This window comes from Aspergillus clavatus, genomic scaffold (assembly GCF_000002715.2).
Source record: "Aspergillus clavatus NRRL 1 1099423829805 genomic scaffold, whole genome shotgun sequence".
Taxonomy (NCBI): domain Eukaryota; kingdom Fungi; phylum Ascomycota; class Eurotiomycetes; order Eurotiales; family Aspergillaceae; genus Aspergillus; species Aspergillus clavatus.
The window spans coordinates 3303367-3314861 of NW_001517094.1; the positions used below are offsets into that span (position 1 = coordinate 3303367).

The following is an 11495-nucleotide window of genomic DNA, read 5'->3' on the forward strand; positions in this document are numbered from 1 at the left end:
ATTGTCAGTTTATTGAGTACAGCATTTTCTGTACTAATAAGATTAGAATTATCAGGACCAGGTGTTCAACCACATGCACCCGATATGTCAGCCTTGTCGCTGACAGTATCCAGGGTGTTCTTGTTGGGCCATAGATCTATGGGCTAATATACTATAGTCGCTGCGATAGGGTCACTTGCATTCTGAGTCGACTATTAGGTATCAAGGGAAGACTCGATATACTTCCCTGCGATTGAACCATATGTTCAAATAACGGAGCAATGTACATATCAGTCAGCGTGCCCGAGTGGTTAAGGGGAGTGATTAGAAATCACTTGGCTTCGGCCGCACAGGTTCGAGTCCTGTCGCTGACGGCTTTCTTTTTTCTCCACGCACATTCTGTTAGACTTGATTGGTTTGTTTTTGCTCTGCCAAATGGAATGATCTAGTATCAATAGATTATTCTTCTCGAGCTTGGCTTTGGTTGGGCCACGTCTTTCTCCAATATGCAGGGCTGGCTTTTGCGAACAGCTCTATATATCCGGTGATTGTTAATGGATCGGCTAATGGTGTATCCGCCAGGTCATTAAATATACAATCAGTATAATTGACTTTGTGATGTATGTTCGGGTGTGATTACTTCCATCATCTGGCGCAATATCGTTTTCAAGTGTCCTGTGAAGCCTCTGTTGGTGAAAATCCGGCTCCTTGTCGACCACCGCCATCATGTTGCTATCGTGGCCGTGGCATTTCGTTGGGCTTTCTCCAGCTGAGGTACAGTATCGTCGTGAGCTTCTTGACCTTCGCGGGTATTATGCTCAACTGTCTGTTATCCTTGCATTGGTTGCAGTCCGTGGGTACAATAGCTACACCTCATCCACGCAGACTCCGAGCAGCTCAGGAAAGCAGAAGTCATGGTGGGATTCACCTCCCTTTCGCGGCTGGGGGGAAGCTCGAGCGCATTATGTCATTTGTCTGCTCTGGCTTGGTTGGCTATCTGCCCTTTGTATATGGAGGAGTGATGATGGTATGTACCTCAACCTCGCGCGCTGTGATTCCGGGTGTTGTTTATGCATGATATTGTCTGCCGAGGGGACCACGAGACTATCAACTGCGACTACTTGCCTCGCTCGAAGTAGGATATCATGGATAGTGTTACCTGGTCATCCTACTGCGATGCTGCGAAGCCTGCGAAGTATATGAGCTAAGAGCCCGTTCTTCTGGTAGATTATCTTCACTTGACCAAAGCGCTGGGTCATGTTGCTCTCTCGCAGCTGCCTTTCCAGGTGCTCGTCTCTCCGGCCCGGTATATATCCACATTGAGGCCGTCATCGCCGTCTGTCATATCGGTTCTGACATACACCCCGCAATCAACTTTGACATCATTCCACCGTCTATTTGGTCGGCTAGTTATTTCGCCGCTATTACTCGCGCACGCTGCGCTGTACCTGTCGTTCTTCATCCAGTCGACTCACCCAGATTTCAGGTCTTTGCTGGCCAAACGGATCCGTGACTTGGATGTCCAGTGGGGCGTGTTCGGAATACTGATGGCGATCATCATTGTTCTCTTTACGCGGCCCACGGGATCATCCCCTGGGCTGTGGGTAAGGAAGGCGACGTCCGTCCAGTCGAAGCGACGAGTATTCTACTTGGTGCATGTGTCATTGGTTGCTGTGCTCTGTCTGGCTGCCTACAACCACGTTGTTCATGCTCAACTGTTCGTTATCGAAACGCTGGGGGCTTCAATGGTCAATGCCGCATGTTGTTGGATGTTGTCATAGACTATAGTAGTGCAAGCACTAGAGGGCTGGGATATATATTACTGTTGCCTGGGCCCAGGGGAATGTCTGGCGCCTATTATTTATGATGCCTGTATCTACTGTCTAGGGTCTACGACGTTCTTCTAGAATCCGCGATTCGAGACACTCCTAAATGAAATGAACAGCAGTGATGATATGAGTTCAATGGATAAGTTCATTGCCAGGAAAATCTCGTCAACGCCAATCTCCCATAAGCCTCCGACTCCGAGACCAACTTTTTATTTTTATTTTATTTTTATTTTTTTAGAAAAAAGTGTAGCGCCAAGAAAGGGACTTGAATAGAACGGTGCGCTAGGGACTTGGCAAGCCCAAAATTCCCCAGCTAATGATGAATTGACGAACCCAGTGCGCTGACGAAACCGCCACTGAGGGTCTCCAATATTAAATGCTGCGTCAGCGTGGTCTGTGCCTGATTGTTCAGGATGGTAGGACCCCCTTATGATTTTCCTTTCTTGACTCTCGAACTCCAATCTTAACGAGAAACGGATTGCGTTGCCCGCTTGCGAAATTGGCTTCTGTCGTCTGCAGTCTGCACTCTGCCCGTTCTGACTAGCCACAGGTTGAGGGGCGTTCATTCCACATCACACTTCAGGACAATAATGGCAATAATAATAAAAGAATAGACAAGAACTATAGCCATTAGACAAGACCGCAGGTAGCAAATAACTTCACCTTCATATCCTCATCGACCCCTTGTTCTCTGTGCCGTTCGCTTGCTTGACGTACCACATCATACACGTGGAAGCTGGAACAATCAGTGGTCTGGGCCATCTGGAGTCCTGGACCCCTGTTTCTACTTTCTCTGATCTCTTGGGAGTTGGGACTTAGCTTTTCCCCTTGTTTTGACTTTTGGGGCTTTGGGTCCTCGGGTTGATTTTAGAGACAATTCCTTGGTCCCGCCGACTTCGTGAAATTATCCGACTCATTATTAGATTGTGCTAATAGTTAGCTTAACTTCGTCCTGAGGAAACTCAGGCCGAGTGGCCAGCCATCTGCTTCATCTGTCCCCGCGTGCGCAGCGTTCCATCCATTTTGTCCTCGCTCAACGGAGGCTCCTCCCTATCTTTCCCATCGCACGACGCAAGACCCTTACATAAATCACACAGAGGGGGGACGCATTCTTGTGATTATCGCTATCGTGTCAATGCTTCCCTGGTACCCCAATTGCCTTCAAAACTAGAAGACCCTCCACCGATGGCAGGATGCGCCTCTTACGACTTTTGCTTCTCCTAGCCATTGCTACGCTTGCAGGCCTCTCAATTGTCCTGCTCAAAGGCAATGGTGACCTCAATGTCGCAACAAACCGATCTCCTTTTGGGCATACATCCCTCAATGATGCACAGCAGCTACAGCAAGCATCACCACCGGAGCAACGACCGCACCCGCCACCACAAACACCACCACCACCACCACCACAACAACAACAACAACCTGCAACTGTCGCCGAGTCCTCCACCCCCACAAATCGACATCCTATCGCTGACCTCATTGAAAATGCCGAGCAGCAATTCAATGGACTATACTCACGTCAATCGAAGTCGCTGGCGGAGGCCGTGAATGAGTATCGCCGCCGATATAATATGCACCCTCCGCCGCATTTCGATAAGTGGTTTAAATTTGCTCAATCGAAGGGCGTGCAGTTGATCGACGAGTTTGACACCATTTACCATTCCCTGCTGCCTTTCTGGGGTATCGACCCAAAGACGATCCGAAGTCGCGCGCGCGAGACGCTGGGATATGATAATGCCGTGATCGGACTTCTTATCAGAAATGGGAAGGCTAGTCTGGTTGAGGGAGGTGGCGATGGTCACCAATGGCAGCGAGACGCTACGGTTGGGATGATGAAGGAGTTCGTGCAATACCTACCCGACATGGACCTCGTTTTCAATATCCACGACGAGCCTCGAGTCGTCGTCCCGAGCGATGATCTCCAGAGACTGGTCAATCTCGCGAAAGGCCATGTTCTCCCCAAATCCTTTCAGAATCAGTCGCCGAAGAATTCATGGTCTTCTCGGCCGAAGGACCTAAACAAGGGCGACCGCATTGATGGGATGCGCACGACACGCTTTAATCGCTATGCCCATCAGGCCACCTGGACCAACTCGCGGGCTTCTTGCCCGCTAGACAGCCCTGTCCGGTCACTGGACGAGAATGCCCCCGACAATGTTGGTGCGTACAGACGTGGGGAATTAGGGTTCATCTTCAACACCACGGCGTTCTCCGATATTTGCAATACACCTTCTCTGAGGAAGACGTACGGATTTTTTGACCGCCCGAACGCTTTCGACGTTGTTCATGACCTATTCCCGATCTTTTCGCAGAGCAAGATCTCTAGCTTCCAGGACATTCTCTATCCGAGCCCGTGGTACTGGGCCAATAAAGTCCCCTACTCAGAAGATAAGGACTATGCCTGGGAAGAGAAACAGGATAAGATGTACTGGAGAGGCTCCACAACGGGAGGATTCTCTCGCGCTGGCGGTTGGCGACGGCAACACCGTCAGATCTTGGTCACCAACATGAACAGCCTGAACAATGCCAAGGTTCTCGCGAAAAAGACCGATGGACAGTGGGTGACCAAGGATGTCCGTCGCAAAGAGTACAGTGATCTATTCGACGTCAAATTCACATTCATTGGGCAGTGTGACCCGGATGACTGCGCTGCCCAGCTGGAATTCTTTGAGGTAGTAGGGCCAGCCGGTCAGCAGGATGCCTGGGCTTACAAGTATCTGGTTGATATCGACGGGAATGCGTTCAGTGGTCGATACTATGCTTTCTTGCACAGTAACAGTCTTGTTTGCAAGGTTGCCATCTTCCGTGAATGGCATGACGAGTGGATCAAGCCTTGGCTACATTACGTTCCCATGAGCCTGGCGGGTGAAGAGTCCGTTGAGACAATGCGCTACTTTGTCTCCGAAGCCGAGGGCAAGACTGCGGCAACCTCAATCGCAAAGAATGGTCAGAGCTGGGCCCAGAAGGCACTACGGAATGAGGATATTGAAGTTTGGTTCTTCCGACTGTTACTAGAGTAAGTCTTTATCCTTCAATCTGACAAGGCCTTGCGAGTTGCTAATTTTGTATCCACAGATATGGCCGGTTAGTGGATGATAACCGGGAGAACCTGGGCTTCTTTCTCTGATAGAGACCGGAGCCAGGATTAATAATTTCCATTTCGGGATGTAATGATATCTTTTCTTGATGACTTTCGCGTTTGCTATGTACCAATACCCATTCTTCGCGGAGTGATGTTTCAGTACTTGACTGCATTTCATGAGCTGGCGTTTTTGTTTTCTTTTGTCTTCTTTTTCGATCTGTTTAAAACATGTCTATATTTGATTGAGTCTGGGTTCCGGCATGGTCGCTGCTGAAACTGGGGTTTGTTCCTATTGTCACAGCAGGTGTATCTATTGATTTGTTATTGCCCTTCTGGAAGCTGCTTGAGGCGTCCAGTATAGATCTGCATAACCTAAAAACATGTTCTTCTTGACCTTGAGCTACTATTGACGCCTGGACGCTATTTTAAATACTTTTGGATATTTGCTTGTTGCCTTACAATTGTGGCATCAAATGAGCACAATCACATGCAAGATGACGCATGTCTTAGATAGGCGGAGCACAATTTCCCTTCTAGCAACTCTAGTCTAATAGTAATAAGAAATCTCCAGGCAGCCAACGGGGCTCCTCCGTCAGCTCCCAGCCTTCCATAGCTCGCATTTCTTTTTTCCTCCCGAACTTGATTCAGACAAGTACTGGATTGTGGACTTTTATACACATCCCATAAACAAAATACCCGGTGCCACTGCCATCCTCTCCTTTTAAACGACGAATCCGTCCATCGCACTCCTTTACCCAGAGTAAGCAGTGGTTCCGGTGAGTAACAATTGCAACATGGCAGGTGGTCTGACCAAGGGCTTCACGGCTGCCGTCGTCTTTGCCTATGGAATCTTTACGCTGGTTCTATATGGAGTCACAGCTGTGGTGAAGGGCACCTTTTTCAAGCGTATGACGGAGAAGGAGAAGCTGGAACTACAGCTCGGTGAGTTTTCGCAATAGTCGGGTGGCTTTTAGCTTCCTCAGCTCACCAATCTTTGCATTTGCATTAGCTCGTGAACGCTTCTGGAATCTTTCGAAGGAATGGTCTGGTCTCTCCCACAATATCCTCGCCCTGCGAAGCGGATTCAAGTTTCACTATCTCTGCAACGACACCCCGGAAATCGCGACCGCTTCTCAGAAACCACTGGTGGTCTTTATTCACGGGTTTCCTGATAGCTGGGCTGTGTGGCGGTATATCGTGAGCTCGAAGTCTCTTCGGTCTGCGGCCACGCTGGTTGTGCTTGACTTGCCGGGCTACGGAGGTAGTGATGGGTTGGACAAGTACTCGGGGACAAATGTGCTGGAGAGCTTGACAGAGTTCATCATCGCGATCCGAGCCAAGTACGGAATCGACACGGAGAGTGGGAACAGTCAGCGCAGGACGGTGATTGTGGGGCATGACTGGGGTTGTGTTCTTTCGACGCGGCTTGCGGCTGAAGCTCCCCAGCTGGCGGATCGGTTCATTCTCACCAATGGGCCTGTGGTATGTATTCCCGAAGAGCTGTTGGTGGTGACATTCTTTTGATACTGACTTGCCTGTTTCAGCCAGGACTCGTTGTGGCGAATATTCGACGTCTGCTGTCTTCCTCGTCCAAGATGTTCAAGACCTCCATCCGCTCTCCAATTCGGTCGCGTTCGACGCTTCTCAAGGCCGTCAAGTCCCTTTGGCCCGTCTTCCACCAATTACAACTCTCAGGCTATGTTTTTGTGATGCAACTGCCGATGGTCCTCGTTCGCTACTTTGGTACCGGGGGCAACTTCTTTTTGTTGAAGGCGATCCATAAGAGATCCCACGGGAACGCCGAGTTCACGATTCGGGATGCTGCAGAGTGCATGGCCAGCAGCTTGGGTCCATCGACAGAAGAATGCAAGACTCGAACAGCTGATGGCACCGAGTACCCACCTACTGTGAAGAATGAACGTGCGCTCTCCAACTTCCAGCATATGGTTGGCTACTACCGCGATGGGGCGGCAGTATCGCGCTGGCGCAAATCCGTCCAAACCATTGCCGACCTGCATAGCATCGCGGGAGGAAACGAAATGCGACGCACCAGTAGTGGAGCCGGATTGTTCGACGACGGACCTGCTGGGGTGTTGAAGGCGAATTCTACGATCCTCTGGGGCAAGGCCGATATTGCTCTCAACGCCCAGCTGTGTCTGGATGGTATCTCGGATTATTTGGTCTACAACAGCCAGGTCGTGGTGCTCCCGAGATCCGGCCACTTTACTCCGTTGGAGCGGGAGAGCCGAGTCGCTATTGAGAAGACGGTGGAATGGGCCGTGAAGGGGGAAAAGGAGGATATCGGTGCTGTGGTTCAGGCTTGTTACCCCAACGCGGTGGTGACTATCCGGAAGTAGGACTGGCGCATTGGTACGGGGCGTTGTACTTTGCGGTAGTTGATCTTCTTTTGCCTTCTCTGTTTCTTTTTCTTTTCCCTGCTGCCTGTGTACGTTACTGGTGTCAGATGCAGACTCGCCGGTTGAGTTAGTGCGTGGTATACCAAAACGGACTGGGAGACGATCTACTTTCATTTCCATCATGGATTGATCCTATCATGGTTGCACCTCTGTGCAGCACAACATTTGATTTCTCCAGGACATGCACCGAGCCATTGATATCTTGAAGAGATTCAGTAGCAATCAGAAAGTAACCAGCAGCGCGAAGACCCAAGCAAGGGACATATCAAATTCACACTTCTTTCTGTTTTTACCCTCAAGCCATCCTAATTGTTTCACCGGCCGCACTGGTTCCTGGGCTGTTTCTCAACGGGGATCAAAGCGCCGCTGGTGGCATGGAGCACGGGCTGGTGCAGGGGGTCAACTTATGACAGCTCCATAAACTAACTAGCTGTTGTTGAACTGTGTTGCTGTCAGACTCAGGACTTACGACTCAGCAGACAAGAACGTTGAAGAAGAGCTCGAGGTCCTACAAAGCAACTGGATGAGGGACAGGTACAGACACAGTATTGTTCGCTTTCCCATCATACAATACTTGACTGGAAGCTGGAGCTACGCCGACTGGACTGGGAAGCTTTTGATTGAGGCGAGCCGTGGTCAGACTGGGCGGCTATTATTACCCAAATAACAACCGGAGAAATTCACTGCGATCGTCGGTTTTGATTTTGCGATCATCCATGGGTAGCTGTTGGTTATCGAGCGATTAACTAGTGAGAGCTATCCGTTCTTGAGCGAGTTGAAGCTCTCCCTGTTACCATCTACATAGCAGTTAATGGCTCCTGCTGCTGAGCGACCGTTCAGAATGGACAACAGTCTGTAACCTCTCTGGACGCGATGCAGCTCTTGTGGACACAGTCGTTCCGATCGTGTTAGCTATGATTACTATATTTAGTGATCCCTGGAGTCTTTCCTCGACTCACATACAGATACATCCAGTACACTGCTGCCGGGCGGGGCTGGGCTGGGTTTGCTTCAACGTCACCCTTGAACGAAGTTCCCGTGCTCGATTCAACCCATCCTCTTGTCGCCTTCTCTCGCCTTTCTTTCATTTTTCCATTTTCTTTCTATTAATCTCTTACGACTTCGTTTTATTCCTTTAAACCGTCCCCCTTCCCACCCTCGTTCTCTCTCGATCCCCCTCCTCCGATTTCTTGGAGCTGGGAGCGGGATTCAGGTACCGCCGAGATGGCACCTGATGGGAGTGCCGTTTATTGCACTGTATGTGTCTATCCGCATTCCTCAAGCTGTATAGGCTTTATCGCAAGCAGTGTTAATCCAATTACAGCTTGTCCTGACCGATCACTATCTTCCTGGTAAACAAGTGATGCTTGATGAGCGTTGAGCCTCCGTTTTTTCTAATCTTACCGTTTTTTTTTTTCGTTCAGGCGCCGTGGTCCTGGCCCATTCCTTGCGTGACAATGGTACCAAGGCCAAGCTTGTCGCTCTCTACACACCGGATACTTTACAGCACGCCACGATCAATGAGCTTCGGGTATGATCTGCCATTAGCACCTGCGCCTGAACCGCACGCAGGGGGTATCTCCATCGCAGTCTTGCTAACAATGTTCCCTTAGACCATATATGATGAGATCATACCCGTGCGGACAGCAACGAACCACACCCCGGCGAACCTCTGGCTGATGGATCGCCCGGACCTGGTATCGACATTTACTAAGATCGAACTCTGGCGACAAACGCAATTCACGCGCATCGTGTACATCGACTGCGACGTCGTGGCCTTGAGAGCCCCCGATGAGCTCTTGACGCTCGATGCGGATTTTGCGGCGGCGCCAGACGTCGGCTGGCCGGATTGCTTCAATAGCGGTGTCATGGTTCTTCGGCCCAATATGCAAGACTATTTTGCGCTCAGGGCGCTTGCGGAGAGAGGCATCAGCTTCGACGGCGCCGACCAGGGGCTACTAAACATGCATTTTCGCAACTGGGAGAGGTTGAGCTTCACGTATAACTGCACCCCGAGCGCCAACTACCAGTATATCCCTGCGTACAAGCATTTCCAGAGTACTATAAGTCTGATTCACTTTATCGGCGCTCGAAAACCGTGGAACATGCCCAGACAAGTGACTCCCGTGGAGTCGCCGTATAATCAGCTGCTTGGGCGGTGGTGGGCCATCTACGACAGACATTATCGTCCCGTTGCCACGGTAAGTCGGGCTTCTATGTTGCAGATACATCGCGTTGTTGGCTGGTTGCTCACTGTTACTAGATGCCCGCTCACGCTGTAGGCAGTCAGCCTGCTCGACCGCAGAGTAATCCGCGTGTCTATCCGCAGAGATCTGTGATGGAGCCACCGCGCGTACTGGTTTCTCGTCCATCTGAAGGCCAATCTGCGGTTACTTCCTATGCGCAAGGATCTGGTTTCCAACATGATCTACCGCAGGAAGCACACTCAGAGCCAGAGCCGCCGATAGTCTCGCATTCATCGTACAGCTATCATCCACCCCCGCCCCAGCAAGCACCTCGCGAGGAAGCTCCCCATGGAACAGGCAGCACACATCGTGTCGAGATATCGCATGTGCAACATGCACAAAATGTACAACATTTACATATGAGCCCAGAGCAGCATCGTCAGAGTCAAGGTGAGCCGTTCCACCAGCCAGCACCCACGCCAGTACCGGATTCTGCACCGGAGCCACTACCAGCGCCGGTACCGATCCGAAGTGCTGTTCCGCAGTATGTTCGTGGAGAAGAACACGTATCCGCCTACATTCAACCGCACTCCGACCAGCCAGCTTTCACGTTGCAAACCGAGCAACCTCCCCATCAGGATACTAGCTTCCAACCTGCCCCCGCGCAATCTTCGGCGTTCATTGAAGTTCCAGTTCACCAGCAGCCAGCGCAGACCTTCTCCGAGCAACAAGAGCAGCCGCCAGCATCGCCTCCGCCCCAAGAAGAGGTCGATATCTTCGAGGCGCCCAAGGCTGAATGGGATGCCGCTCGGTAAGTCACCACAGAGACCCATTAAATAAAGCATTTCTCACTCGCTTCTAGGGAGCCGCCCCCGGTCAACAGCAAGCCCGAGGGAATTGCACTGGCAATGAAAACTTATTCCATGTCGGAGGATCAACAACTTTTCCAACCCCCCTCCAAGTATCCAGAGGCCCCGAAAAATATGTGGTATCAGGTCCCTGCTACAAAACCGGAGCCAGCAAAGGTCACGCAACTCTTCCCCTGGGAGAGGCATGCGCCGAAACCGACCCGTGTCTTCTTGGAGGACCAACCGAGCACCATTTCCACTACTAGCGTAGAATCACCATCGACCTCTAGCAGAGAAGAATACAGGCCATCCACTGCATCGTGGACCTCATGGACAGCCGATGAACCATCAGCAGTATCATGGGACAGCTACTCCCGCTCGAACGCGTGGGACGAAGTCCCAGAGATACAAAAGTACATCCGGTCCATTCAGCAAGCCCGAAAGGGCAACATTCAGGTGCTCTCCGGAGGGCCCAGCCCGGGAAATAAGCCCCCCGGAGGGCAAACACCCGAGCATGGCATGAGGGGCATGCGTGTAACGGACTATCCCACCGAAATTGAACGTCCCAGCCTCCCCGTAACGCCCGCGCTCATCAGAAGGTACTCCGGACCAGCTTCAGGCGGTGATACCACTGACGAACAGTTACCCATCGCGGAAGGCGTACCAAACCAGGACGACTGGGTGGGTCTCACGGTTGATGTGTTTTTGCACCTCCTTCGGGCGACATACTTATACTGCAAGTTTACAGAATCCGTTGGCACGCCTCGAAGAGCTCTGCCGGCGCCAGTCCGAGGTTTTGGAGAATCCAGATTTTCTGCTGCTTGAGCGTGAGCGTAAGCATGGCTGAGAGAGTGGTCCTTCCTCTCCATTTTGCTTTCTGCTTTTGTGGTTTTGTGTGTGTGTGTGTGTGTGATTGATGGGCCCATGACTGTTCCTGCGGTATGATCTAATGCACATGGTTCTTGGTAATGAGTTTTCCTCTTTTCCACCGCCGGCGTTTCTGTTGTGATTTACTCGGCAATCTCGCATGTCTCGTGCATGAACCTCTGTACAGTATGTCTTGAGAATGCGCATTATCTTTCTAAGGACTTAATCGAGCCATTCATGAGGAGCGAATGATAATTTTCTGTTCAATTTTTGGCACTGGGTCACTT

The 11495-nt window shown here is 50.9% G+C and overlaps 4 protein-coding genes and 1 non-coding gene across 5 annotated transcripts in view, besides 3 other annotated features; all 5 read left to right on the top strand.

The window, feature by feature from the left end:
* The window catches only part of ACLA_029030 (ferric reductase-like transmembrane domain-containing protein), a gene marked incomplete at both ends in the record, with an annotated part of 2344 nt that extends 584 nt beyond the window's left edge, over positions 1-1760 (top strand). Inside the window, one exon of the mRNA XM_001269602.1 lies at positions 1191-1760. Coding sequence (XP_001269603.1) covers positions 1191-1760 — 570 coding nt within the window. The remainder of the gene's footprint in view (positions 1-1190) is intronic.
* ACLA_029050 lies at positions 273-353 on the top strand. Its single transcript has one exon. It is a non-coding gene; the product is annotated as a tRNA-Ser (tRNA).
* A 254-nt stretch (positions 1761-2014) lies between the features above and the next one.
* Positions 2015-2042: a microsatellite.
* Positions 2043-3001: 959 nt separating this feature from the next.
* On the top strand, positions 3002-4935 carry ACLA_029060 (putative capsule-associated protein CAP1; the record flags this gene model as incomplete). Its single annotated transcript, XM_001269603.1, has 2 exons — positions 3002-4824; positions 4884-4935. 2 exons carry the CDS (start codon positions 3002-3004, stop codon positions 4933-4935), a joined length of 1875 nt encoding a protein of 624 aa, XP_001269604.1.
* Positions 3182-3215: a microsatellite.
* Positions 4936-5684: 749 nt separating the features above from the next.
* ACLA_029070 (alpha/beta fold hydrolase) lies at positions 5685-7247 on the top strand (the record flags this gene model as incomplete). The annotated part of the gene is made up of 3 exons (XM_001269604.1): positions 5685-5832; positions 5900-6372; positions 6435-7247. The coding sequence occupies 3 exons, from the start codon at positions 5685-5687 to the stop codon at positions 7245-7247; spliced, it is 1434 nt and encodes a 477-aa protein (XP_001269605.1).
* Positions 7248-8531: 1284 nt separating this feature from the next.
* Positions 8532-11188, top strand: ACLA_029080 (glycogenin; the record flags this gene model as incomplete). The annotated part of the gene is made up of 7 exons (XM_001269605.1): positions 8532-8564; positions 8599-8659; positions 8732-8838; positions 8921-9508; positions 9571-10304; positions 10356-11022; positions 11090-11188. 7 exons carry the CDS (start codon positions 8532-8534, stop codon positions 11186-11188), a joined length of 2289 nt encoding a protein of 762 aa, XP_001269606.1.
* A 45-nt stretch (positions 11189-11233) lies between these two features.
* Positions 11234-11253: a microsatellite.
* Positions 11254-11495: the final 242 nt, after the last annotated feature.